At 56.8% G+C, this 25,008-nt stretch overlaps 1 protein-coding gene across 1 annotated transcript; it reads right to left on the bottom strand.

The window, feature by feature from the left end:
• Positions 1–2,944: 2,944 nt before the first annotated feature.
• On the bottom strand, positions 2,945–21,190 carry SPDEF (SAM pointed domain containing ETS transcription factor). Its single transcript, XM_044237971.1, has 6 exons — positions 20,809–21,190; positions 9,913–10,377; positions 7,561–7,758; positions 6,033–6,080; positions 5,763–5,909; positions 2,945–3,601 (listed from the first exon to the last, which is right to left on the bottom strand). Exons 2-6 carry the CDS (start codon positions 10,346–10,348, stop codon positions 3,423–3,425), a joined length of 1,008 nt encoding a protein of 335 aa, XP_044093906.1. The 5' UTR covers positions 10,349–10,377; positions 20,809–21,190; the 3' UTR covers positions 2,945–3,422.
• Positions 21,191–25,008: the final 3,818 nt, after the last annotated feature.

The raw sequence follows: 25,008 nt of genomic DNA, 5'->3' as shown, positions 1-25,008 counted from the left end.
CCCCACCCCAGCCCCCCATTTCCTGTCACTGCTCTCTGGGCATCTGCTGCCGCCTGAGATCTGCCCTAGGCCTCTCAGAGCCCAAAGCAAGATTTCAGAAGCTCTCTGCCCTCCCAACTCGAGATCAAAAGCCTCTGCAGCTTCTCCTCCAGATGGGAGTTGAGGTTGGGGGCCTTTGACCTTCACCGTGTATGTACCCTTGGAAGGCAGGAAGCTGGTACAGCCACACCTTGGGGCCTGGGTTCCCTCTCTCCATGCCAATGGCTTTCTAGCACCTGGGGAGGGTCTGTGGTCGTATTTGGACCCCAGGCCTGCCCCCTCAGTGCTCCAGCTGCCCATTCCGGGGCAGGGACTTGAAATCCCATTCTTTCTGAGCAACCACCTCCATGGCCCGGTTTGGGACCACTGTCTCTCGGTCCCCAGGCTCCTCAGGACCCCAGAGTGGGATGGTCTCCCACCCAGCAGTTCCCCCCACCCCCAAGCTCTAGGGGCTCAGCCCCACCTGTCAGTGCTGGTGTGCGGGTACTCACCACCACGTGGGAGGGCCGCGCCCCTCTCTGTGCCCGCCACGTCTTGTAGCCCCCTCCCTGCACCCTCAATGCTGCGCGGGCCCGCTCTGTGGGGCTTGGCGACTCGTGTGTTCGGTTCCCATTTAACCACCATTCTGCGGCCTGGCTCTGCCAGGGGCCGGGGCTGCCCTGCCGCCCGCCACCTGCTGCCCTAGGCTCCCTGACTCCATTAGTCCGACACTTGTGACCCTCCAAGAAGTGCTGTGGTCTCAGCAATGCACATGTTTTGTACATGATCGTGTAATTTAAAGGTCTATAAATACAAATATATCTCTCTCAGTTGTGATTGTATGACTGTGGATAAAATCCAGAACTGTGTCAACCTGGCTGGATGTGGTCCTCTTGAGTCTTGTGTGTCTTCCGAACTCTCTAGAGCTATCTGTGGTGGGGAGGTCTGTCAGGGAGGTGGCGCCCAGCATGCTGAGCGCTGACCGGCTGACCGCCAATGCGCTGAAGGACCGAGGGCTGGGCCTTTAACCTTTCAGGACCCTGAGCCCTGTCTGCGCAGGGTGGGTGATGGATGGTCTGTGGAGACTCCTGAGGCCGTGGCCCCAGGGTTCTGTGTGCCTGAGGGATGAGCACTGACCAAGAGCGCTAGGGGCTTTTGGGGTCCCAAACTCACAGTTCAAGGGTGAACCCCCCAAATAAGTTTTAATTTTTCTTTTTAAAAAAGATTTTATTTATTTATTTGAGAGACAGTAGTGGGGGAGGGAGAGGGAGCAAATGGAGAGGGACGGGGAGAAGCAGACTCGCTGCTGAGTGCAGAGCCCCACAAGGGTCTCGATCCCGACCCTGAGAGTCAGGTTGCCTTATTTGTGCAGGGGCCCTGCAGGCCTGTCGGGGAATATCTGGGCCAATGGGGTTCTGATGGGCAGGTGTGCAGGGGAAGAGGAGGGATTGGTAGTTTGCTGTTGGCACACGAGGTGTCCGTGGACGGGTGTGCACCGGCCAAGGAGTTGTGTGCCTCGTGGCGAAGCTACAACAGCAAGGAGGGTGCTTCACCCCACGACCCCAGACGCCCCTTTCTGGAGGAGCTCCAGCTCCCTACTCCTAGCCATGAGTCCCCTTTCCTCTCCTCCCTCCCAGCCCCAGCCTGAGACCCCAGGCTGCTCCAGGCCCAGGTCCAGCTGGGGCATGCCAGCAGGTGGCTCCAGGGACTCTGCTTGGGGGCAGGGCAGGAAGGCTGGAGACAAAACCAGTTCAGCAGAGCTGAGCTGAGTGCTGGCCAGGGTCCCAGTGGGCCCCCTCCCTGGGAGGAGGCAGACAGCCGGGGGCCCAGAGAGGCACAGGCCTGGGGCAGGGCCCCCTAGTCCTGTCCCAGTCCCAAGTGACAGATGCCAAGCTGTTGTTTGCTCACTGCCAGGAGTAAACTTTCTTCTGGAGACAATAAAATTGCTGGGGGCAGAAGGCAGCAATATGGGGCAGCATTTAACCCTCAGTGGCCTGGGCAGCACTGGCTGGCTCCCAGTCCCGTCTCTTGGGAGCCTGGCATCAGAAGTGGAGGGTTATGGGAGCAAAAAGTGCTGACCAGTCACAGAGCAAGAGGCATGGAGGGGCAGAGAGAGCACTGTCCTGTGGGTTCAGTGTTTGGTTCTGTCGCCGATCGACTGTGTAACTCTGAGTAAGTCACTTCACGGCTCTGAGCCTGTTTCATCGTCTGCAGAACAGCAGGGTAGCCCCCAGTTTTGTTGGGAAGGTTAATGATAGAAAACCAGTGCAAGCACCAAGTATGTATTCGGTACTCAGGACACGGGAGCTGGCTGAACAAATGTGAGGAGGCTGAGACGTGCTGCCTTCCGGAGAGTGGGTGGGAGGTCCCCATCTACCCCAGCGCGCAGGACTCCTGATCCCCACTGCTCCCCATCAGTGTGGGGTGCTTCACAGGGAGCATCGCAGAGGTCCGTGACTCCTGCCAAGAGAGGGACGCTGCAAACAAGCCAACCTCTCTTCCACCCCGTTTGTTGCTGCAGAGCCAGGGTCCCACAGCAGGGGCTGAAGAGCCCACCTTCCCTGCACCCCTGCTGTCCTGTCTCAGAGCCCCCGGGGTTGGCCAAACAGAAGCAGAGGCTCAGGGTCCCCTTGCAAGTCCCCTCCAGCTCCAGTCCTGCTCCCTCCTTTAGGCCCCCACCTGGGAGGGGAGGAGATGAGGGCCATTCCAGGCCCTCCTTGGCCTCCTTGTGCCTCTCTCCCACAGCTTCTACCAATCAACAATCCCTTTCCTTGTAGGCTCAGCTCAATGCCCCCTCCCCCAGGAAGCCTCCTTTGACCACCCCAAGGGCACTGTGACCACAGTGACTCTGAGAATTGGTGGCCTCGGGGCTGTGTCATTCACTTGCTGCACAGACACTGCCGTGTTGTTTCTCTAGTATCTTTATTACCCATTCCCAGGAGCACCCCTGGCTTCCCAATGCAGGGGGCAGACGTGTCCCACACCACGCCAAGCATGGTGCAGAATGGGTGGCAGGGAGCACTGGACTATGAGTGGCTTTGGCTAAGTCATTAGCCATTTGGCTGGCTCCGCTCTGGAAATCTGAGGGTCAGAGCCTTCCCCGGGGAGCCATGAATACTGAGGATGGCCTGGATCCTTCTTCCATCCTCCAGAGGACCGAGCATGTGAGCAGTGAGACCCGAGGAGGAAGCACTGCCACCCTGGGGTCCCTTGGGCCCCAGAGAGCTCCCTTAGACCCCTGGGAGCTCTGGGCTGCCGCCTCCCTGACCTTGGACTCCAATGCCAGTAGACTGCCCTCTCCTGCAGCTCCGGCAGAGGCAGGGGCGGGCAGGAGGGAGGGCTAGTGAGGGCGAGTTTCAGGCCTAAGGCCTGGCCTGCCTAAGGCCTGGCCTGGCCCGCAGCCCTCAGATGGGGTGCACAAACTGGTAGACGAGGCGCTGGGAGATGTCCGGCTTCCGGATGATGCCTTTCTTGTAATACTGGCGGATGGAACGGCTCAGCTTGTCGTAGTTCATGGCAGGCCGATTCTTGCGGATGCCCCACAGCCGGGCCACCTGGGCGGAGTCCTCGATTTTGAAGATGCCTGATGGGGGGGGGGGGCATGGCAGGAGGGCAAAAGACCGAAACCAACAGGTCAGACTCAGAAAGCCAAGGGGGCCAGCGTTGACTGGGAGTAAGGGCTAGACTGGGGGGACGGGGGTGGTGGGAGCATAAGACCTCTTCCCAAGGTTGCGGTAAGGGTCAAAGACATCTGTGCAGAGTGAGTCATGGGGACCAATAATTTGAGAAATGCTACCTGGAGTCTCCCACCTCCTGAGTGCAGTGTGAGCCTGCGTCCGTTGTTGGGTTATCAGGGCCCTGAGGGCCTGGCCCCTGCCAGCCTCTGCTCCTGCTGTGGGGTTGGTACACCTGATCCAAAAGCCCTGCGGGGCTCTGCGTTGTGCCCACGCCTCATCTGTCAAGGTCATCCACACCCCCACCACTGCGCCCGCGCTGGCCGCCTTCTCCAGCAGTTCCCAAGCCTGAAAGACCTCTTTGACAGTCTCAGACATTTAAGCTAGCACTGCCCTTTCTGGTAGGATCCATTCAGAGGATTTGGAGCTGGGCTGACCTGGGTTTGAGGCCTGGCTCTGCCATATTCTACCATTAGAAGCTGTCCCCTTAGGGGACCTGGATGACTCAGTGGGTTAAAGCCTCTGCCTTAGGCTTAGGTCATGATCCCAAGGTCCTGGGATTGAGCCCCACATCGGGATCTCTGCTTAGCAGGGAGCCTTCTTCCTCCTCTCTTTCTGCCTGCTTCTCTGCCTACTTGTGATCTCTGTCAGATAAATAAATAAAATCTTTAAAAAAAAAAAAAAGAAGAAGAAGAAGCTGTCCCCTTTCTCCAGTTGGTGGAGGGGGCTGTAGTGACTACCATTTTTGAGTGGTGACAGAAAGAGCTTACAGTGGAGCGTGAAGGAGCTGCCCCTTGAGAGGAACTATTACATGGTTTACACCCCAGGTCTCCTTGGAAAAACGCAGGTCAGCATACCCCCTCCAGGAAGCCTTCCCAGATCACCCCACCCTCCCTTGATCTCCTTCCCCTGGAAGTCTATCATGGTCTATCCCTGAAGACCGGCTCACATTAAGTTTCAAATATACACTTCAAATATACAATATATTTCCAAAAATACAATATATTTCAAATATACATTTCAAATATGCAGGAACTTCTCTCTACCCACCTCTAGCCCCGTTCATCCTTCCCACTCAGCCCAAGTCACTGGCCCCATGAAGTCCTCCTGGACCAAGGCACAGCTGCCCCCACCACCCTGTCACAGCCCTGCCATGCTCTGTAGGCCAGCTCTTTTCACGGCCAGCTTTCCCACAACACTGCAGGTCTCTCAAGGATGGGGTGCAGCCAAATTCTCCCTAGACCATGAGGACACTAATTCTCCATTAATGTTGCCCAGGCAAGTGTGCACAGAGGAAGTATTCAATGAGTGGTTGTTGGATGAATGGACCCAGTCCATTTTCCAGATAAGAAGACTGAGGTCCCAGTACCCCTAGCTACAGATGACAGGATGGGGACTAAAACCCAGATTTCTTGACTCTGAGTGTTTTCCAACACTCTCTCTCACACACACACACACATCTAGTCCTGTCCAATGAGGTAATATGTGGCCTTGAGCACTTGAAATCTGGCAAATCTGATTGAGATAGGCTATAAGGATAAAATACACACGAGAGTTTGAAGACTTAGAATATCCATTAATAATTTTATATTGATTATATGTTGAAATTTTAATAATTTATAATAGCAGATTAAAGAAAAGTAGTATTAAAATTAAATTCACCTATTAAAAAAGGTTTATGATGGGATTATGGGGAAGTCTAATACGGCCTATGCGGCTCGCATGGGGTTTCTCGCTGGACCCCAGCGATCTCCCCGGTGAAGCTAACAATGTGTTGCAGGCAAAGACTGTGTCTAAGTCCCAGCCTTAGTATGTCCCAGGCACCGTGAGGAGCCGGTGTCCTAAACAAGACAGGGCGCGGCCAGGAGACTGCTTCGGACGCGAAGGCACACAGCCCCCCGTGCCAGGCCCGGATTGCCCAGTGTCTGGAGTTCAGGGCCACGGTGTGGGCCATACGGCCTCTCTCGGCCCAATCCCCAGCCTTCCCCTGTGTCTGGCGCCAGGAGGCCAGCAGCGCCCACGCCCGCGGCCGCCCCCGCCCCCCCGGTCCCCGCCCAGGGCCCGGCTCACCCTTCTCCTTGTTGAGCCACCGGATGAAACGGCCGTAGCTGTGAGGCTTGAGCAGCAGCTCCTTCAGGAACTGCCACAGGTGGATGGGCTGCCCGGAGCAGGAGGAGTCCACCTCACTGTCGGTCCAGCTGTCCTCGCTGGCGGAGGCTGGGCAGCCGGGTAGGGTGACGGTGAGCGGCAGAGGCCGCCTGCTTCAGGGCCAGCCATTCCTCAAGTCCCGCCCCCAGACCCCGGGCCCCCTCCCCCCCTACCCTGCGGGCCCTGGCTCACCACAGTAGTGGATGGTCCCGGGAGAAGTTCTCTCTTTCATCCAGGCCGCTGCAGGGTAGGGAGAGAAGGCTGGAGACCCAGGGCCAGCTCCAAGGGTGAAGGAGGGGGCTTGGGTGGGACTGTGGGGCCATAGCAACCACCCCCTGTGGCCAAGCAAACGGGGCGTGGAGGCAGTGGGCTCCTGCCCCCATCACCACCTGGCTCTTGCTTGGCTAGGACTGCTCCTACACTTGCCTGCCCCTGGGCTGGGGTGGGACACTGGTCTCCACTGGTCATATGGGTGGGTCCCATGCCCAAGGGCGGGGGCCTTGACTCTCAGCAAGCACTGCCTCTTCCAAAGCTCATAGCTCTGTCCAGGACATCCGGTGGGATGAGAGACGATTTAAACATTAAGGGGATGGCACCCAGCCATTAGAAATAGGGCGGATGTAGAGATGCTGATGCGGGAACAAGATCCAAGATACACGGAGCGCAGAACAGTGGGATTCTTTGGAGCTATTTATGTTACAAAGGGGGGAAAACCTCACGTGTGTGTTTAGCTCGCTGTGTGCATAGACTCTCCCCAGCAAGGTGCCCAGGAAAGAGGTAACTGTGTTTGCCTCTAGGGAGGGGGACTGGGGGTCGGGAGTGAGCAGGAAAATTACTTTTCATGGTATTATTTTTCACTATTGTCTTTTTTTAAAAATTTAATTTATTTGTTTGATAGACAGATTACAAGTAGGCAGAGAGGCAGGCAGAGAGAGAGAGAGGAGGAAGCAGGCTCCCTGCTGAGCAGAAAACCCGATGCGGAGCTCTATCCCAGGACCCTGGAATCATGAGCTGAGCCGAAGGCAGAGGCTTTAACCCACTGAGCCACCCAGGTGCCCCCACTATTGTCTTTTTAAAGATGTTATTTATTTATTTATTTGGCAAAGAGAGAGGGAGAGAGCACGAGCTGGGGGAGTGGTAGACAGAGCAAGAGGGAGAAGCAGGCTCCCTTCCGAGCAGGGAGCCCAATGCAGGGCTCAATCCCAGGACCCTGGGACGATGACCTGAGCCAAAGGCAGACGCTTAACTGATTGAGCCACCCAGGTGCCCCTCACTATGGTCTTTTTAGAAATCACGCACATGTATTACCTCACTACTTGTTTAATGAGAAACAGCACAAAATAAACAAATGAACTTAAAAAAAAAAGGGGGGACAAAGAGGGGCCTCATAGTACCCACGGTCCCCATCAACTATGCCATCCATATTCCCAGAATCAAACACCTGCCTTCTAACTTACCCCATGCCCTGCCCTAAGTTCTGTGGGTTTGAGCGGGGCTGGGAGCGGGTCGAGGCTGGAGAGTTCGTCCAGGATCCCTGGAGGCAGTTGCCAGGGGGACTGAGATTTAGAACAGAGCCCAGACTGGGAGCAAGCAGCTGCCGCCCCAGCAGCCAATAAGCCTGGCTAGTGTTCTGGAACGACCGCCCCCACCCCCAGTCCCCCCTACTCCGTGTCCCGGACCTGGAGCTTGGGAGGCACTGCTTTCCCAGGCCATGTCCCACCTGATTTCCAGATGTCCAGGTGGGCGTGGAGCACGTCGCCACCCAGAGGAGAGCGCTGGCGGAACTGCTCCTCCGACATGGCACACAGCTCCTTGCCCCCCAGCTCCTGGAAGGCCTTGCCCACGGGCGGCAGCCGGTACTGGTGCTCCGTCCACAGGAGCCACTTCTGCACGTTGCCAGGGCTCCAGTCTACGGGGTCTGGGCAAGAGACACTCCCTCAGTTCCACGGGCAGGCGGAGGGCATCACCTACATCTCGTGGGGTGCCCCTGGGAACTGGAAGCAGCTTGGGGCCAGGACCAGAGGCTCCGGGGTTGAGAACAGGTCAGACAAGACAGGCCTGTGGAGGGGGCACCTGAGAAGAGAGGGGAGCAGGAGGGAGCAGCCAGGGCCCTAAAAACAAACTTGGCTCTGGGCAGGGTAGCCTGGGACCTCTGCACCCCCCACCTCACCAGGACCTCAAGTCTTCCCGACCCGTCCAGGCCCTCCAAGGGGCCTTCCAGGAAGCCCCAGTCCTGGAGGGGAGAGTGACATTAGTGACACTAAACCAGACACCTGAGTTTGTCTCCCAGCTGCCTCTTGCCTTCCCCAAATCCTTCAAGGAACCAGAAAAACAAACAAACAAACAGCTAGAGAGTAGTCCTACAACCCCAAACTGTGCTGCCTTTTACAGATGAGGAAACTGAGGCACAGAGAGTACTAGCCCCTTGTCCAACACCCAGCAAGGGGCCGGGTACATAGTAGCTGCTCAGTGCGTCTACACTGAATGAATAAATGGCAGGGCATCAAGCCATCGGGGGATAGTTATAGGCCTCAGGGGCCAGGAAGAGAATCACTGGTTAGGTCCTGGACATCCCCCTGGAGAGCTGCTCTGGGCTGAGCCCTGCAGGACACATGGGGGGAGGCTGGGCTGCTAGGCCTGGTCCCAATGGGGCCTCCAAGTGCACACTCTGGTCTAAGCTGTTGCCCCAGCTAGGTGACCTGCAGGCTGGGCTACCCCCACTTAATAAACTCGTTTTCCTTCCCAGGGTCAAAGCAATTTGTTTCTGTCCCCATTGTTCAGAGGGCAGGCCCCTCCTCAGCCCAGTGTGGGAGAGGAGGCACCATGGGAAAACGTCCAGCCGTGGGGACCGGCAGGGACTTTGGGTAACTAGAAGACGACAGGGGTAGGGGAAGAGCTGCCTGGGGTGGGGGCGGGGGTACACCAGCTGGGATGGTCTGGGGGGACGCGCAAGTCCAGAATGATTCTGAGGAGGAAGGGCTGGGCCTGAGGGATGCCTGAAAGCAGCTGAGACCTCAATGCTCAAAGGCCGGGACCTAGCACCCAAGGAGATGGGTCAGGTCTGCCCAAAGCTGGAGGGACGGTGCAGGAACAGGAGGCTGGAGGCCCACAGCATCAGTGCCATAACCACACTTCCCAGCCTGCGACAGGTACACAGGTGCCTGTGTTCCTAGTGCCCCTTCCTCATCAGAGCCTTCATGACGACCGGACCAGGGACACACTTATCTCCGTATCTCTGATCCGTTTTCCTCCCTGTAATGTCAGCTTCCTGAAGAAGGGGGCCCTTGTGCAGTGTTCACCACTTAATCCACCCCTCCCCACCGTGCTAGAACAGGGCCTGGCATGTTAAGAAACTACTGTTTATCGAGCATCTACTATGTGCAAGGTGCCATCCTAGGACCTGGGGATGTAGCCATGAACACAACAAAGGAAAATCCCTGCCCTTAGGGTGTGTACATTCCAGTGGGGGAGACAGACAGCAAATACGGTCAATCAATAAAATACGCAGGGTATCAGTACATGCAACAGGAGAGAGAAAGCAGGGAGGAGGAATCAGGTGGTGTATGGACAGTAAATTCAATAGATGTGTCAGGAAAAGCCTCCTCAAAACAGTGCCATTGAGTCTAGATCTGAAGGAGGCAAGGGGTGAGCCAAGTAAGTATTTGGGGGAAGAGTGTTTTAGATTGAGAGACCAGAAGATGCAAAGGTCCTGAGGTATGAGTGTCGTGGGAGCAGTGAAGAGCTGGTGTGGCTGGAGCCGAGTAAATGAGGAGAACGTGGAGAGGAGTCCAGGAGGAGGTGGTGGGCCGGATGGTGTAGAGCTCAGGTTCACTGCCCCCGGTAGTCAGGGCACAGAGAGGGTCAGAACCTCCCCCAGGCACCCAGCCGCTATAGGCTATGGGCCACCCGTAGGTACAGAATCATCAGCACCACTGGGTCTGCTGAGGCTGGGCGCGGGGAGGTGGTGGTGGCCAGAGCGCCACAGACAGTACCCTTGCCAACCCCCCCACCCTCGTGACCTCCGCCCAGCTTGTGCCCAGCCTCCCAGAGGCGGCCCCGCGGGAGGCCTCACCGGCAGCAATGTTGAGCAGCTTGCAGGCAGTCTCGATGTCCTTGAGCACCTCACCCACCACCATGGACTGCACCTGCTCCAGGGAGTGCTCCTCCAGCGTCAGCCCCCCCGGTGCCAAGTCCAGGCTCCCCCCGGCAGCTTGGCTGTCGATGACTGGGCACTGCTCGGGCTCCTCGGACGGCTCCTCCCGCGCGCTGGCCCCGGGACCCTTGGCAGCCCAGCCGCTGTCCTCAGAGTACAGCATGTCGAAGTAGGAGAGGTAGAAAGCGGACAGGCCCTGCTCAGGCGTGGCCGGCGGGCTGGGGCTCCAGTCCCGTCTCTCGGGCCCTGCCACCTCTACGGCCGCCTTTTCCAGGCCTGTCCGCAGCACAGTGTCGGGGGGCAGCAGGAGGCGGCTGGGGGACACGCTGCTCAGGCCGGGACTGGCGCTGCCCATGCCGCTGTCGCTTGGGCCGGTGGCTGTGTCTGCGGAAAGAAGAGAGGATGGGGAATCAGGTTCTGGCTGCTTCCCCATCCCCCCTGGGGGCCACTAAGCTGGTTACGGGGATGAGGGGCTCAGTGGGCAGTGGCTGGGCCTGGGAGAGAGCTGGGGCTTCCGGGTCACTGGGCAGTTAGGACCGGGCTGGGCAGATAGGCTTCTGGCTGAGAAAGACAGTGAGGTATAAACGCACAGCTCCCTCACTCCCCAAGGAAGCCAGGGTGGCTAGCACTCTGGACTCTGAAAGCAGCAGATCTTTACCCACGTGGCACTCTTAAGACAACCTTCTGAGGTTCTTGACCTCACTGAAGCCTCACCATTGAAGGCATGATTGGCCCCATTTGATAGGTGAGCAAACTGAGGCCTGGACAAGGAGTCTTTAATGTCTGGGCCTCTGTCCCTGGACCAGCCCATGCCCAGAGCCCAGTCCACTGCCTTGGAGAGAAAGTTCCTTCTAATATCTAAACTCAATCTTTCCTGCTATAGCAGAGCTTGTTTTCTTTTATCCTTCCCTTAAAGAGGGTGGGGAAGGGAGAAAGTCACCATCACCTTCACCTCTAGGTGAAGGAAGGAAGAAAGGAGCAAGTGAGGGGTGTGATGGGGTAGAATCCCCTCACAAGTCAGGGAGGAAGAACCCCCCCCTTCCCCTCCCACAGGGCCATCTGGGGGGTGTGGATAAATTTCCAGCTGAACACCACTGAGGTTGGGACCAAACACCCCCACACCCACTCAGGACTGGGTTTCTGGTCCCCATCCCACTTCACCCTCCCCAGAGATGCTGCCCCAGCCCCTCCTAGCTCCCAGGGCTCTCTTGTTTGCTCTTGCCCAGAACAGAGGTAGGGGTGGTGGGGAGGGGGTTTGCTGGTGTGGGAACAGAGCAGTGGGGGTGGGGAGGATGGACGAGATCAGGGGCTGGTGAGAAGACTCATGGTCTGGTTCCCCAGTGAGGAAGGCCCCCAGCGACTCACACATTGCTTCCTTCTACTGCCCCAAGGCCCCCCAGGGGTGTACCCCTGGTCTCAACACACAGCTAGAGGCCTCTTTTCCCATCAGTCATGCAGTCCGCTTTGCCTCTAGGCCCTTTGTCTCTGAACCCCATATTGGAGCTGGCAGCTTGGGGAAGTCAGATGTACATACACCAAGACAGCCAGGTTTCTGGGCTGTTCCTGTGATCTGTGCGCCCGGGACTCAAGAATAAGTTCTTGTGGAAGATTATCAACATATATGTGCCCTCAGTAAAATCAGCACGGACAAAAGGAACAGAAAAACACATTAAGGCCAAATTAACGTGTGTTCGTGTTCGGAAAGCAGTGTTTCTCACAGCGGGGTGCCTGGGCCAGCAGCGACAGCACCCCCTGGGAACTTGGCAAAAATGCAGATTCTCAGGCTTGCCCCAGAGCTACTGAATCAGAAGCTGGGGGAAGCCCAGCAGTGCATTTCAACAGGCCTTGGGGGGTGATTCTATATTTGTTCACATTTGAGAATTGCTGCTTTAAAGGCCTCTGGCCAGTAAGAGGGAGAGGCTTTAATCAAAGGACTGGTAAGCTCTCCTGGGGGCATTGCTTGTGCCACGCTGGGACTGGGAGGAAGTCTCCCTGCCCATCGTGAGTCATGCTGTGGGATTGACCTGCTTAGCCTTAGTGTTCATTTGCCCTAAAGAGCCCAGTTGGGAAGACACTTCTGGCATCTCTAGGGCTGCTGTTAGCCCATTCCACACCTTCAAATATCTCAGCACAGGGTGACCTTTCTCTCTGGATAGTAGTTGGGTGACTGGAGCCCAAGTGGGATTTCAACTCCCTCTTCTCCCCTCCCTTGTGCAGTGCCCAACCTCCCCAACTGTACATGGCAGCCGTGTAGTTTCCTGTGGCAGAGAGAATGCCAGCAAGAGAGAAGGGTGTTTCCTTTGATTTTGACTCTTCCTTTCAAGGGCTCCTTTAAGTGACAAGGAAGGAAAGGTCAGGGTGGGGTGGGGTGAGCAGGGAAGGAGGGGGACTGGGGTTACGGGGGACAGAGGGCAGGCCTGGAATCATTTCAAGGCCTTCTGTGCAAACACACATGTGTGCTGTGGGCCCAACATTATTTATCTAGGCAGCACCCACAGCCCGCTCTGCTCCTGGGTCCCCAACCCTGACTGCGCCCACGCCCTACCCCCTAGGAGGCCCCACCCCTGGAGAGCCCCTCTCAGCCCCCCACCCCTCCCTCATCACCCCTACCTGCCTCCCGCCCCATCCACGTCCCCAGAGCTCCCATGCCTGCCACGTTAGGACAGTCTCTGCCAGCACCCTGGGCCATATGCCAGGAAGACGGGAGCTTTTCCAAGAAGCAGGAGAACACGCTTCTCTCATGGCCCTCCTGTTTGCTTGGCCGCAGCCACAGGTAGGATGGGAGGCAGCAGCTGGGTTTCGGGGCACCATGGCCTGAGGGGTCGGTGAGGATGAATGGGCAGGGCGGGTGGCAGCATTCACTCAGTAAGGACATGATGACATGACCCTGACATGTTGAGTGAGCGCCCTTGTATCCATCCCTCCCTGGAGAGAGGCAGCCTGGGCCCTATTCTCATTCCTAGTCTGTGGATAGGGAAGTGAAGGTGCACAGACCTAAGGGATTTGCATCCAGGTCTCGGGACTCCCGGCCCAGGGCTCCTTCATGGCAGAGAATTCCCACTTCCTCCCCACCCCACATTCCAGCTCCCCCCTCACCTTTCACCTAAATGCCAAGGAACCTGCTCCCAACCAAGGCTTGGTCCCAGCTCCCAACACCTCCCTGGTGAAAAATAAGTTGAAAATTAACCATGTGGTGGGAGGAAAGATCTGACTGTCCACAACTGGGGAGGGGGTGGGAAAAGCTCTGACCCCAGCAGCCCAGATCTGGGGGGACCTTGGTTTTTTGGTCAGGGAGCTGGGGGCTTGGGTGCCCAGCCTACCACACTCTCTCCTCCAGGCTCCGGGGCCAGACTCAGGAGGGCACCGCCTATGCCCCGAGTACTCATGCCCATTATCCCCTTAACTGCCCATAGCCCTGAGGGACAAGGGCTCGAGAGCCCCAGGTTATAGATGAGGACAGTGAGGCTCAGAGATCTTAGGCAGCTTGCTTGAAGTCCCCAGATGGCCCCATGCAGGCTCTGCTCATTGTGCCACATTCCCTCTGAGGCTTCTGGTCTGGCTGGTCCATTTTCCCAGAGTCCTGCCCTCTTTCTGATTGGGTCACTTGATCTTCCATTCCTACCTCCCCTTGGCTCAATCCACCCCACTGTCAAGCTCATTTTCCTTCAACATTTCTCATTGGCACCCCTGTGCTCAAGAAACTTCCATGGCTCCCCGTGGCCAGCCTTGCACCATTCTAGTGACAGGTACCCACCTCTGAGCCAACCTCCTCCCCAGCCCAGATTATCAGAGTTGGAAGGGACCATACATTATGTGATCATTTTGTAGATCACATATGGGGAAGGGATTCTTTTGCTGGTAAGAGGCAGGGTCTGGACCAGAACCAGGGATTGATCAACGAGGTGACCATATCCAGGTTCTAATGACAATGACATTTCTCCCCTGGTCCTTTTTCCCTGTACTGTGGGCACAACATGGCTATTTTCGCTTGTGCTGCCATCCCCCTGCCCAAAATGCCCCTTGCCTCTCATCACAACTCAGCGCAAAGCCCTCCTCCCCCAGGAAGCCCGCCGCAACAGGTTCCTCCTCTGACTTCCCAGCTCTCCCCAGCTGCGTCATGCAATTCAGCCATGATTATGTTCTCAGGTGATTATTCGCCCAAGAAGACATGCACACATGTGCATTGGGAAAAATGACACTCAGAGAGTGGCAAGGACGTGCCCACCATCACAGCAGAGCTAGGACCAAACTGGGGGCCTGCTGACCCTCAGGCCTGCTGACCCTCATCCTCCATAGCACTAGGGTCCTGGGACAAACCCTGTGTTTGATCCACATCCTTAGGACGGCAGGCCCGGCCCTTCTACCAGCCTCTGCCAGGCCCGAGGTAATGTCCGTCTCCTGAGTGATGCCTTCAGCTCCCAAACCTCGAGCTGATCTTTTCTGGATTAAACCACATGTCTGGATTAAGGCTCAGCATGTCCTGGCTCCTTTCTGCCCCAGAGGCTCTGGCACAGACTCCAGACAAAGAAAGTTTGGTAACAGCTGGTGGAGGCTGAGGCCCAGATTCAGGGGGCAGTGGCCAGAGGGATTAGCCCCTTCTCTCAGCACCTCCCACTCCCTCAGGAAGACAGATCAAGGAGAGAGGTCAGAGGGACCCAGAGTGAGAGATTTGTAGCAGCTGTCTCCTGCCACTGCCTGGTCTGTGGTCTGCGTCTCCTCTGCCCGAGCCCGTCTCCCACACCCTGCTCCATCCAGGCTCCCAGATCTCACCCCGGCTAGGAACTGTGGGTAGGACAAATGTTCTTGAACCCCTACCTCAATCCTGAGACCCGACTTCTGGCTACCCAGATCCCAGGACCCTGGCTGCAGACCCCAGTGAGGGAGCATCAAGGAGAGTGGGAGGGGCAGGGGGGTGACCAGTGCCTGCCACTGAGCTGAGGTGGCCTTTCTCCACAGGGAGGGCAGACCCACTCAGGCTTCCCCACTGCGGCCCACTGTCCTGGCCGTCAGTCCCTCTCTCCTTCCAGGCAAGGGCCTCCTTTAACGGGAGAGCCAGGGGACTCTGGGGGGTGTGACTAGGGCCTGGCCAGAAGCTGTGCGGAGTGGGCCGGGGCACGCAGACCAGCCCCCCAGTTGGCTGGTCAGCACCTTGGAGAGAAGCCGGGACTGCCCAGGGCACAGGGAGTCCGCAGCCAGTGCCCACAACCGGCCTGAGCAACGTGATTGGATTCTCTGAACCTTCCCTGAGTCTGGACCCAGCCTCTCCCCTCTACCTTCTCACTCTTCTGCTCCTCCTCCTATCCCTCACACTCCTCCCTCCACAGAACCCCATCTCCCTTGCCCTTTAAAATTGCTCTTCAAACAAGTTGGGCCCAAGAAAAGAACCCAACCTCCTCCTTACTGACCACCCCACTGTTCGGAGTCCTCCCTCTCTGCACGGGACAGGCTTCCTTCCTACCCAGGAAGGTGTCCCAGGCTTGCCACCCTCAGGCAGCCCCAGCTTTCCTCCAGCACACCATTGTGCCCCTCCCCCCACCGCACCTGCTGCCCCTGGGGTCTCCAATGGTAGGAAGAAGGGAGGTGGGTCCCTGGGGGCGGCCGTGGGAAGAACTTGCCTATCTTGGGCTGGGCGTGAGAGCAGGGGAGGCAGGTTTCTTCTAGGCTTCCTGGCTTTCTCCCACCTCCTCAGATCCCAGACTCGTGCAAGCCACAGGCCTCACTTTCCCAGGAGCCCTCCTCTCTGGAAGGCTGAGGAGACAGTCAGTGGGCCCGGGAGGTGTGTGTGGAGAATTGGGGGTGGGGGTGAGGCTCTAGGAATCAGGGACCACTGGCATCCAGACACACAGCCTCACTGATATCACTTGTGACCCTTTCTGAGACCCTTTCTGTGACCCTTTCTAAGTAAGCTGCGTTGTGGGGCTCTCACAGCCACACTGTGGGGCAGTCACTATCTCTCCCACCTGACAGACATGGGCGCCGTGGTGACTGAGCACTTCTCTCTTTGCGCTTGGTGCTGGGACTTGGCAGCTCCCAGCCCCGAGGGTCTCCCCAACTCCCACACCTGTCACTTCTGCTGAGGCCACCCGCTGACGCAGTCCCTTAGAAAGCAGCTCTGGGTGGCATGGAGGGCTGCAGCCTGGAGGGGCAGGAACCCAGCTCAGCCCCAAGCTCTCCCCTGTATTTGAGTTTGCTCGTAAGGGGGAGGGGGTGTGGCCTCAGCATCTGGAGGTGCGGTCCCATCAGGCTCTGTTCATGCTGTGTGTGAGGCCCTGGGCAGTGCCCGGGGCCCTCTTGTTCTCCGAAGCAGGGGAGTCATCGTTCAGGGCTTTTCTAACCCAGATACTGTCCCGATTCTATGATCCTATGCCTGGATCTCGCCCCTCAGCTTGGCTTGGAAGTAAGATGGTGGAGAAACAGGTGGACCCCAATTCGTGGCAGACATTTGGGCAGAATAAGGGTATGGCTGTGCCCCACCCCTCCCTCCTCTGAGAGACTCGGCCCCACCTTCCGATCAGGCTGTCTCACAGATCACCGGCCAGGTGGGGTCTCACCCTAGTAGCATCCCCTGCCCACTTCACGCAGCCACCCGAGACCCGAGCCCAGACAAGTCCAGGGCTTGGAGTCACCGATGCTGGGGTGGTCGGTCAGGCCACAGCCCCAGTTTCTAGCCAGGTCAAGTTCAAATCTTGCTTGACTTTCAGGGCTTTACAGAAACTGCAAATCACTTCTCCATTCAACCCCTCATCGAGCACATGCCTGGTGTAAATAAAGTTCATGTCCCAGCACCCCTTCAAGCTCCTTTGCCCTCACTCAGGGTCCCCACGCTCCTGCCTCGGCTGGGCAGCCCTAGCCAGCTGGGTCCCCGGAGGTGTGAGAACACAGGGTTGCACCCGGCTTCTGCCATGGCGCTGTGGTTCATCCTCGCAGCCTCCTTGGTGACACGGGGACTCAAAGACGACTGTGTCTCTGGGGTTTGGCAGGATAGACTTTGTAATCTCCCAGAGGTGTGTGAACACATTTGTTCCCCTCCTCTCTCATCTCATGTGCCTCGGCAGCTGCCCCCAGGCCAGGCACAGCGCTGGAAAGGCAGCTTTCGGATTGGGAAATCCATAAAGTCTTGACAGGGCTGAGGGAGAAAATGTGCCTTCAGCCCTAATCACAGGGCCAGGGAGCACACCTTGGGCCTTGGAAGGCGGGGTTCAGGACAAAGGGAAAGCACACCAACATTGCAGAAAACAATCCAAGTCCAGAATGAGCTGCCTGAGAGGTTAAGAACAGACATTGCTTCAAAAAGAGGTTTAAGGGCGCCTGGGTGGCTCAGTTAACGCGTCTGCCTTTGGCTTGGGTCATGATCCTGGAGTCCCAGGGTGGAGTCCTGCATCAGGATCCCTGCTCAGCAGGGAGTCTGCTTCTCCCTTTGACCCTCCCCATGCTCTCTCTCTCTCAAGTAAATAAATAAAAATCTTAAAAAATAAGAAGGGGGTTTAAATGGGTGGGGAATTAGGGGGTTATTGGGGCCCACCACCATCTGTGGGTGTCAGCAGGGACACATTGCCCTCCTGTCCTAGAGCCTGAGAAGGGGATGTGGGAGTCCAAGGTGGGAAGATCTTGCTGCCCAAGAGCAGAGAGACCCAGGGCCCCACCCATGTCACTAGTCCCAGGTGCTGAGACCCTAAATGAGCAGTCACCTCCAGTCCCCTCGCCTGAACTCCAGAGCTGGAGGGAGAAGGCAGGGCTCCCCAGTTCTGGTGCCGGCAGAGAGACCTCACAGTCCCTCGCTAAGGTCCTGGGTAGGCTCTGGTCTGTCTGGTTCCCAGCAGTCACGCTCAGGTCCCTGGCAGGGGAGGAGAGGTCAGGAGGGACAAGGAGACTCACCCCCCCCCCCGCCCCACACACACACACACCCCCCCCCCCCCCCCCCCCCGCCCCAGCCCCGTCTGGAGGCTCCACCCAGTTGCTGAAAGGTGGGAGAGGAGAATCTGGCAGGGGGCACCTCCTGAGCAGGGAGCATGCAAACGAGGCAAGGGAAGGAGCCCAGCATTAAATGTCAGGAAGAGCCCAGGGCAACTCGGCTTGTGCAAAGTTTGCTTTGGGAAGAGTTGTTCTACCTGACAGGCTGCTCACTTGGCTGGGGGTACAGGGTGAGGCGAAGAACGGGATGGGGACAGTGGGGGCAGGGTGAGGGTCCCAGATCAGTTTTGAGCCCCGTCTCCTTGCTCTCTAGTTCAGGGACTGGTGTAAGTGACTTGGCTTCCTTGGAGACTCAGTGATCCTGCCTATTAAATGGGCTGTCAAGAGTTTGCTTTAAGAGGTTATGAAGATTAAGGGCAAAGTGATGAAAATTCCTTATGAATTGAGATGGGCTGAACATTCAGGAAGGTGGCACCTGAAAGCAGGTGAGGGGATGGGGCGGGAAAAGGGGAGGGAAATGTAGTGGGGTGAGGAATGAGGGGAACAAAGGAAGAAGGTGATGGCAAGTGGAGTCTGGGGAGGAGTGGAGGTTGGCCAGAAAGGGGGGCCCTCTGGGCCTTACTGAGGTCATCCTGCTCTCTAGCCCAGTCCAGGGCAGCTATGGGCCTCATTCATCCTTCCCTGGCCTCTAGGAGGAGCCAGAGCCAGGAGACAGTCTAGGGGACAAGGCTGGGAAAACACCCGTCTTCGTGCGCTGGCAAATCCAGCAGGCTGTCCTGCCTCCACCAACTCCTACACAGCCTGCAAAACCCTTGTCTAAACTTCTCATTACACAGACAACCAGCTACAAGTACGGGGAGGAGAAATGACTGGCCCAAGGTCATCCGTGGTGGGCCTCAAACCCATCCCTTCTTGCCCCCTCGACCCAGAGTGTCTTTTTCCCTAGATCCGTCTGAAATGATATCCCCAGGTTACACTCAAGCTGCACCACGTCATTTAAGCACAAAATGTGGATCGAACTCTTTCAGGGCTATAACTTTACATCGGCAATGACCTCAGCGGTAAAAAGTGGCTTCTCCTATTTTGTTCTTCTTTCCTTTTTTTTTTTTTTTTTAAGATTTTATTTATTTGAGAGAGAGAGAACACGAGCAGGGGGAGGAGCAGAGGGAGAAGCAGACTCCCCACTGAGCAGGGAGTCTGATGCTGGGCTTTATTGAAGGACATCAGGATCATGACTTGAGCTGAAGGCAGATGCTTAACCAACTGAGCCACCCAGGCATCCCTTCCTGGTTTTTTTCTACTTATTGCCAGCATCGAAATTTCGGATCATCAGTTGAGCACCTACTGAGTACCTACCCTATCCCCGCAGGCTTGATGGACAGAGGAGCTCCATCTCATTCAGAGAGGCTTTGTGACAATCAAATGGCATCACACTGTATATTTTATATAATTACATATATTTATATAATTATATCTTATCACACCTTATCATTACAATCAGTATTTTCTAACAGGTAAGTCACAGTACACAAATCTAGCAGGGACTGAGTTCTCACCTCTGGGTACCCCCATGATGCCTGGAGCAGAGGAAATGACTGTCATTTTTCAAAGGAGAGGGTGGCTTCTACGTCCCTCCCCCACCCCGCCCCCCTGTCCCTGAGCATCTCCTCCACACTTCAACCACTTCAGGGGGGCACTGAGGCTGTCTTTCTCCCCACATATCTATGAGTCGGGGGTGATGAGACCCTGTGCCAGGAGTCCTTGGCTGCGGCCCCACCCCCAGCTGGGCTGGGCCATCTCCTGCCCATCCCATCCACCAGCTGAGGCCAGGGGCAGCCTGATGCCTGTTTGCTTTGTTACTCAGCAGAGCAGCTGGTACTGGGGAGATGCGGCTTTATTGGGGGTTGCTGTGAAGCTGTTTATTGGGGAGGTGGGGACAGGTAATGAGGCCTGGTCCCAGCCTTGGCCAAGGAAAAGGAGAAAGGCCATTGCTGTCATACAGGGGACAGGCCCCTTGGGACCTGTGGCCTGGGTATGGGCCGCTAGATGGGTGAGGGGATCCAGGGCTTGCTCGGTGGCCCTGCCCACTCCCCAACACACACCCCCAGATAGGTGCCTGTGCACGTGTTAGCGCACACCCCCACCAACACACACCCCTTGTCCAGCCTCAGGGGAGCCCCCAAACATCCAGACCCTTCAGCCTTCCACCCTGTCATCACCACCAGCGCCGCCCTCTCTCCCCACAAGATACATCTGGTGAATCTGACAAAGGAGCATCTTCAAGGGCATCCCATTTCTTTCCTAGTGCTCCCAGACTGGGGGGTCCCAGGCCGTTAGCTCCCCTGGGTGCTTGAACCTGGGTGCTTTGCCTGGCAGCCCAGACCACCAGGGTTCTAGGCCCATCATTGCCCTGCCCCAACCCCTGGGCTCTGGGCCTGGCCCCCCTGCTCCAACTTAGAGCAAAGCCCGGAGCCAAGGGGCTTCAGCAAGCCCCTGCCCACTATGGCCAGGCCCCTGGTAGACCCTTCCCCTGGCAGAGCAGCAGTGGCCGGCGGAGCAGAAAGGTTGCCTGTGTTTTACTAGCCAAGCAGAACTGGCCATGTCGTGGGGGCCGAGGCTCTGCCCCTGGAGAGCAGCCTCCCTTCCAGCTGTTCAGACTAGGCTCAAGGTATGGCCTTGGGGGCTCCCACGGGCTCATGGGTCCACCCAGGGAGGCAGATGGGCCGCCTGTGCAGGGGCTGGGGCTTCTGAGGGTGAAGGACCTGGATTACAGGACCAACAATACCCAGGGATCACTTCTGAGCTCGCAGTCCATGCCAAGTCCTGCCCCCTGTCACCCACCTCCCCACAGATGGGAGGGACAAGCCCCCAAACCCAGGCGCTCTGGGTTCCCATCAGACTCACCTGTTAGCTGCTTCGTGCCCAGGGAGTCGTCCGCGGCAGCACCCACCTCGGGGGGCCAGGAGAAGGTGTCGGTAGTGCGGGCCACTGCTGGGTCTCAGCCAGGCATCTGGGGGAACCAGTGGGGCCAAAGACCAGAGGGGCTGGGGGCAGAGGTGGGTAATTGGGTGTGCCGCTGGGGGCCTGGCTCCCTCTGAGATCTTGGGGCCCTGTGCCCCGTAGGGAGTCCTCTGCCCCCAGCCCAGGACCACCTGTTGGCACGGTGGCAAGACCTAGCCCGAGGGGCTTACATGGAGGCTGTGGTGGGCTCAGGGGGCCAGGTCTGCAGGGCGGTGTGGACACGACCACAGTGCAGGAATGTGCTGGGAGGAAGTCAAGCAGCCGTGAGATGAAGAGTTGGCTAGGCCTGATTTCCCATTATAAGTAATCCTTCCTTATTTACCTGAACAAATACGCTCCCTGCTTACCTCAGACCACAAGCGGGCTCCTGGTTAACCCTTGCAGGCCTCCCTCTTCTTGATGGGGGATCCACCTGCTGGCAGCTAGAAAACCCATTCATTCATTCATTCATTCATTCACTTACTCACCCATGTTTGTTAGCTGATGCATAGCTACCAAGTTTACACGCCAAGTATGTGCAAGGCACAGAGGATACATCTAGAGGGACATGGGACGGGACACTAGAAGGGAGGAGCCACGACTGGGGAACAGACGAGCCAGCTCAGCGGAAAGTCAGAGCCACCATCAGTGGAGGGCTGTGGAAGCACCCAGCAAGGCAAGTCAGAGAGGGCTTCTTGGAGGAGGTACTGTCTGGGATGGAGGGAACTTCAGAGAACCCTGTGAAAAAGGACTGAGGGTCCCTTGCTCTCTGTGATGGGTGCAGGCCCATGATGCCCTGGTGCTCAAAAAGGACTGGTAGCTCACTCTCCCGGACCCAGAGCGGGGCCGGCCAGCAGCAGCTCGCCCTCCAACAACAGTCCCTGACGGCTGGAGGCCATGAGGTACCCACGCTTGGCTCTTCCACCTCCATGAGGCCCAGGAGGACCACATAGTCAAGCTCTTGGCTTCCTCTCTGTCCTGCCAGGCCGGCTGAGGGATGTCCCTGGAGGGCAGGGGTTGGCTCTTCCTCTCTCTGGATCCCCTCAGAAAGGCACCAAACCGCTGCTCCCCCGGTTCTGTCAGATGAGATACGGCTTATTGTTGTCTTCTGACGTTGAGGAGCCTGTGGCTGCCCAGAGTGAGAGCATTCTAGGGCTGTGGGAAGATTCTAGGCCCTTCAGCACTCACCACCTCACCTTAATGCCCATTGGACTCTTCACCCCGGAGAGCCCTGTGCTTGGCTGTTGTCACCCGGCACCAAGGCAAGGATGCATTTCCACAGTCATTCCCCAGAAAAAGTAGGATGGGCTGGAGATCATACAAAGTCCCCAAATGGCCACAACCCCAGACCTCAGAAAGACTCCTAATGGCCCAGGTGGGACCTCCTCCAGAATGCCTTTCCGTATCCCACTCCCCTGCCTGGCAGGCAGACTTCTTCTCCAGTCTCGCAGAATCCCGTGCGCTTCTCAGCGCTGTGATGCAGGGGTAAAAACATCCCTGCCTCATAGGGAGAAGCTTCCAGGTGCCGGGCACTGTTGGACGCTCAGGAGATAAGGTATTAATCACACTGTAAGTACTATAACATGGATAAGTACAAGGAGTATCCCCCAAAATGCTTTTTCGATGGACAGGGTGTCAGAAATAGATAGTTACTCCCAATGGCTATTCTCCTGATTTCCTCAGTAAACAAGCCCCTAATTTTTAACGGGGGACTTGGCTACTTGGAACGAAAGCTATCCAGACTCCTTTGCAGCCAGACTGTGAGACCAAGTAGAAGTGTCTTGTGTCAGTTTCTTTTCTTTTCTTTTTAAAGATTTTATTTATTTATTTGACAGAGAGAGATCACAAGTAGGCAGAGAGGCAGACAGACAGAGAGAGGAGGAAGCAGGCTCCCTGCTGAGCAGAGAGCAGGGCTCGATCCCAGGATCCTGAGACCATGACCTGAGTGGAAGGCGGAGGCTTAACCCACTGAGCCAACCAGGCGCCCCTTGTGTCAGTTTCTAACAGTATTTCTTAAACTGGCTTGTGCCATTTGCCCCTTTTCTCTTGATCCTTCCTCCATCACGCTGCCTGGAATGCAGCTGTGATGGCTGGAATTCTGATTGCCATATTGGACCATGAGGATAATCTGGTGGATCACTGAGCTGCAAGGAGCCCAGGTCTCTGAGGACTGACAGCATAAAGCCTCCATACTGGCTCTGGACTGCCTGTGTTGGGAATTTTATGAGAGAAATAGACCTTATGCTTTTGTTAAGTGTGGTCTTTAATATTCAAAGCCAAGTCTGATCCTAGCTAAGACAAAGAAGATAGACAGGCAGATGAAGATAGAACACTCTTATAGCCAGAAATGATATCTTGTGGCTGGGTGTCTTTGAGAAGTCACCTGGTCATGCCACAAAAAACCTTGGGAAGGCTTCCCTTGAATGCTGTGTAGAGCCTGGCTCTGAGTGCAAGGGAGAACTTCATAGGTCCCTCCAGGGATGGACGGATTTGAATGGATGGACCAAGCTAAGCTGAGCTGAAGGCGGACAGGGCTTCTATCTGGCCAAGCCTAGGGTAAGTGCATCTGGAAGCTGGGAAGCTCCAAGAGGGAACAAAGGAGAGGACTTTCCATCTGCTCAGCTGGAGCTCTCGTGGGCTAAGGTGATAAGTGGCTGCTTGGAGAGACATCAGTGGTGTGTTCAAGGCAGCTTTGGTGCCCACCCAGGACACTCTGCTGGGTGCAGGGGAAGGGAGGGCCAATTATAAACTGTCCTTACCCCAGGAAGAGATTCTGGGGGACACACCTTGATCCATCCAGCGTAGTGTTGTGACACAGCTCAGTATTTGACCCAAATACACAACCAGGTTCTGTCACCTGCCAGCTTCATGACTTCGGCCAAGAGTCTGAAGCCTCCTGAACCCCCCCTCCCCCTCCCCAGAGAACTCTCAGAACTGTTGTGGGGAGAGAGATAATATTGGTGAAAGTGTCGCATGAACGGAGATAGCCTGTCCCGATGCCTTGCTGGCCACCAACCACATCACCCAGCTGGCGCGTGTCATCTAGCTCCCCATAGCAACCTCTCTAGGGAGATGTGACTATGCCCATTTTTCAGGTGAAGAAATTGAGGCCAGAATGTTGAAAATGTCTTGCCCCAGGTCATGCTGGGAAAGAGACTCAAACTCAAATCCGGGGTTTCTTTGATTGTCCTGTGCCTGATGGAACTCTGTTACTATCACTTGTCCCCTCAGGGTCAAGGCCCAGGTCCCTGGCGTGGGTCACTGGGTCTACTGGGCTTTCACCCTCCCCACATCCACCCCCCAGGCTGGTCTCCTCCTCTGGCCAGCTCCCATCAGGGGAAACATAGCCCCTCTTTCTCTCCCTCCGTCCACATACCACCCACCCGTTGTGGGCACCCTCCCGACCTGGGGGCTGGCACACCACTCACATTGGCCTAATGTCTCTTCTTCCCAGGACTCTTCTCTGACCCACGGCGATAGCATATTCTCTCTTGCAGTGGGATTTCTGAGCCCCGACCCCAGGGACAGGATGCTGTGACAGCCCGATAGACCAGCCCCCCGGGAGACTTTGCTGAGTGAACATCTGGATGAATCAGTAACATCCTTTGTCTGTTGTGCAGATGGATTTGAGCTGAGTTTCTTCTGCTTGGGATTACTTCCCATCCTTCAAGCCCGTCTCCAGAGCTGTCATCTTCAGAAAGCTTTCTTCTGTTCCCTCCAGCCCTCGAAGACCACTGCCCCTCTTCCCCATTTCTTCGTGCTCTAATGTCTTCCCGTGGTGTTTTTCTCCCAAAGCTTCTAACTCGTCTAGGGCAGGGACCCTGGAGCTGTGGCAGGACAGGAGCCCGCATACAGACTGAGAGTCCCCTCCTGGGGCGCTCCTGCCTGCCGCTCACCCATTGCATGAGTCCAAGAGGAGGGTGCCCGATGAGGGCAGGACCCATTTACGGGCGGGGTGATGGCGAGCCGGCTCAGGCCCTCTCTGGGCCTCCCTCACCTCCTCCTCTGTGGAGTGGAGATAATACTTACTGACCTTGTGGACAGGGCACCGTGATGAGTCAACATCTGCTGACAACGGCAGCTGGGAGGACTTTGGAAAGGGCA

The sequence above is a fragment of the Neovison vison genome, chromosome 1, assembly GCF_020171115.1.
Source record: "Neovison vison isolate M4711 chromosome 1, ASM_NN_V1, whole genome shotgun sequence".
NCBI classification, from domain to species: Eukaryota; Metazoa; Chordata; class Mammalia; order Carnivora; family Mustelidae; genus Neogale; species Neogale vison.
The sequence above is the reverse complement of the archived record's forward strand: the minus strand, read 5'-3'. Positions and strand labels throughout refer to the sequence as shown.

Bases quoted from the DNA above. Each gene is read 5' to 3' on its own strand.
- SPDEF (XM_044237971.1), bottom strand. From the start codon at position 10,348: ATGGGCAGCGCCAGTCCCGGCCTGAGCAGCGTGTCCCCCAGCCGCCTC. The intron at 6,081-7,560 runs GTGGGACATGGC...CCTACCCTGCAG, and splicing joins CCTGGACATCTGGAAATCAG to CGGCCTGGATGAAAGAGAGA. The intron at 3,602-5,762 runs GTGAGCCGGGCC...CCCCCCCATCAG, and splicing joins GTGGCTCAACAAGGAGAAGG to GCATCTTCAAAATCGAGGAC.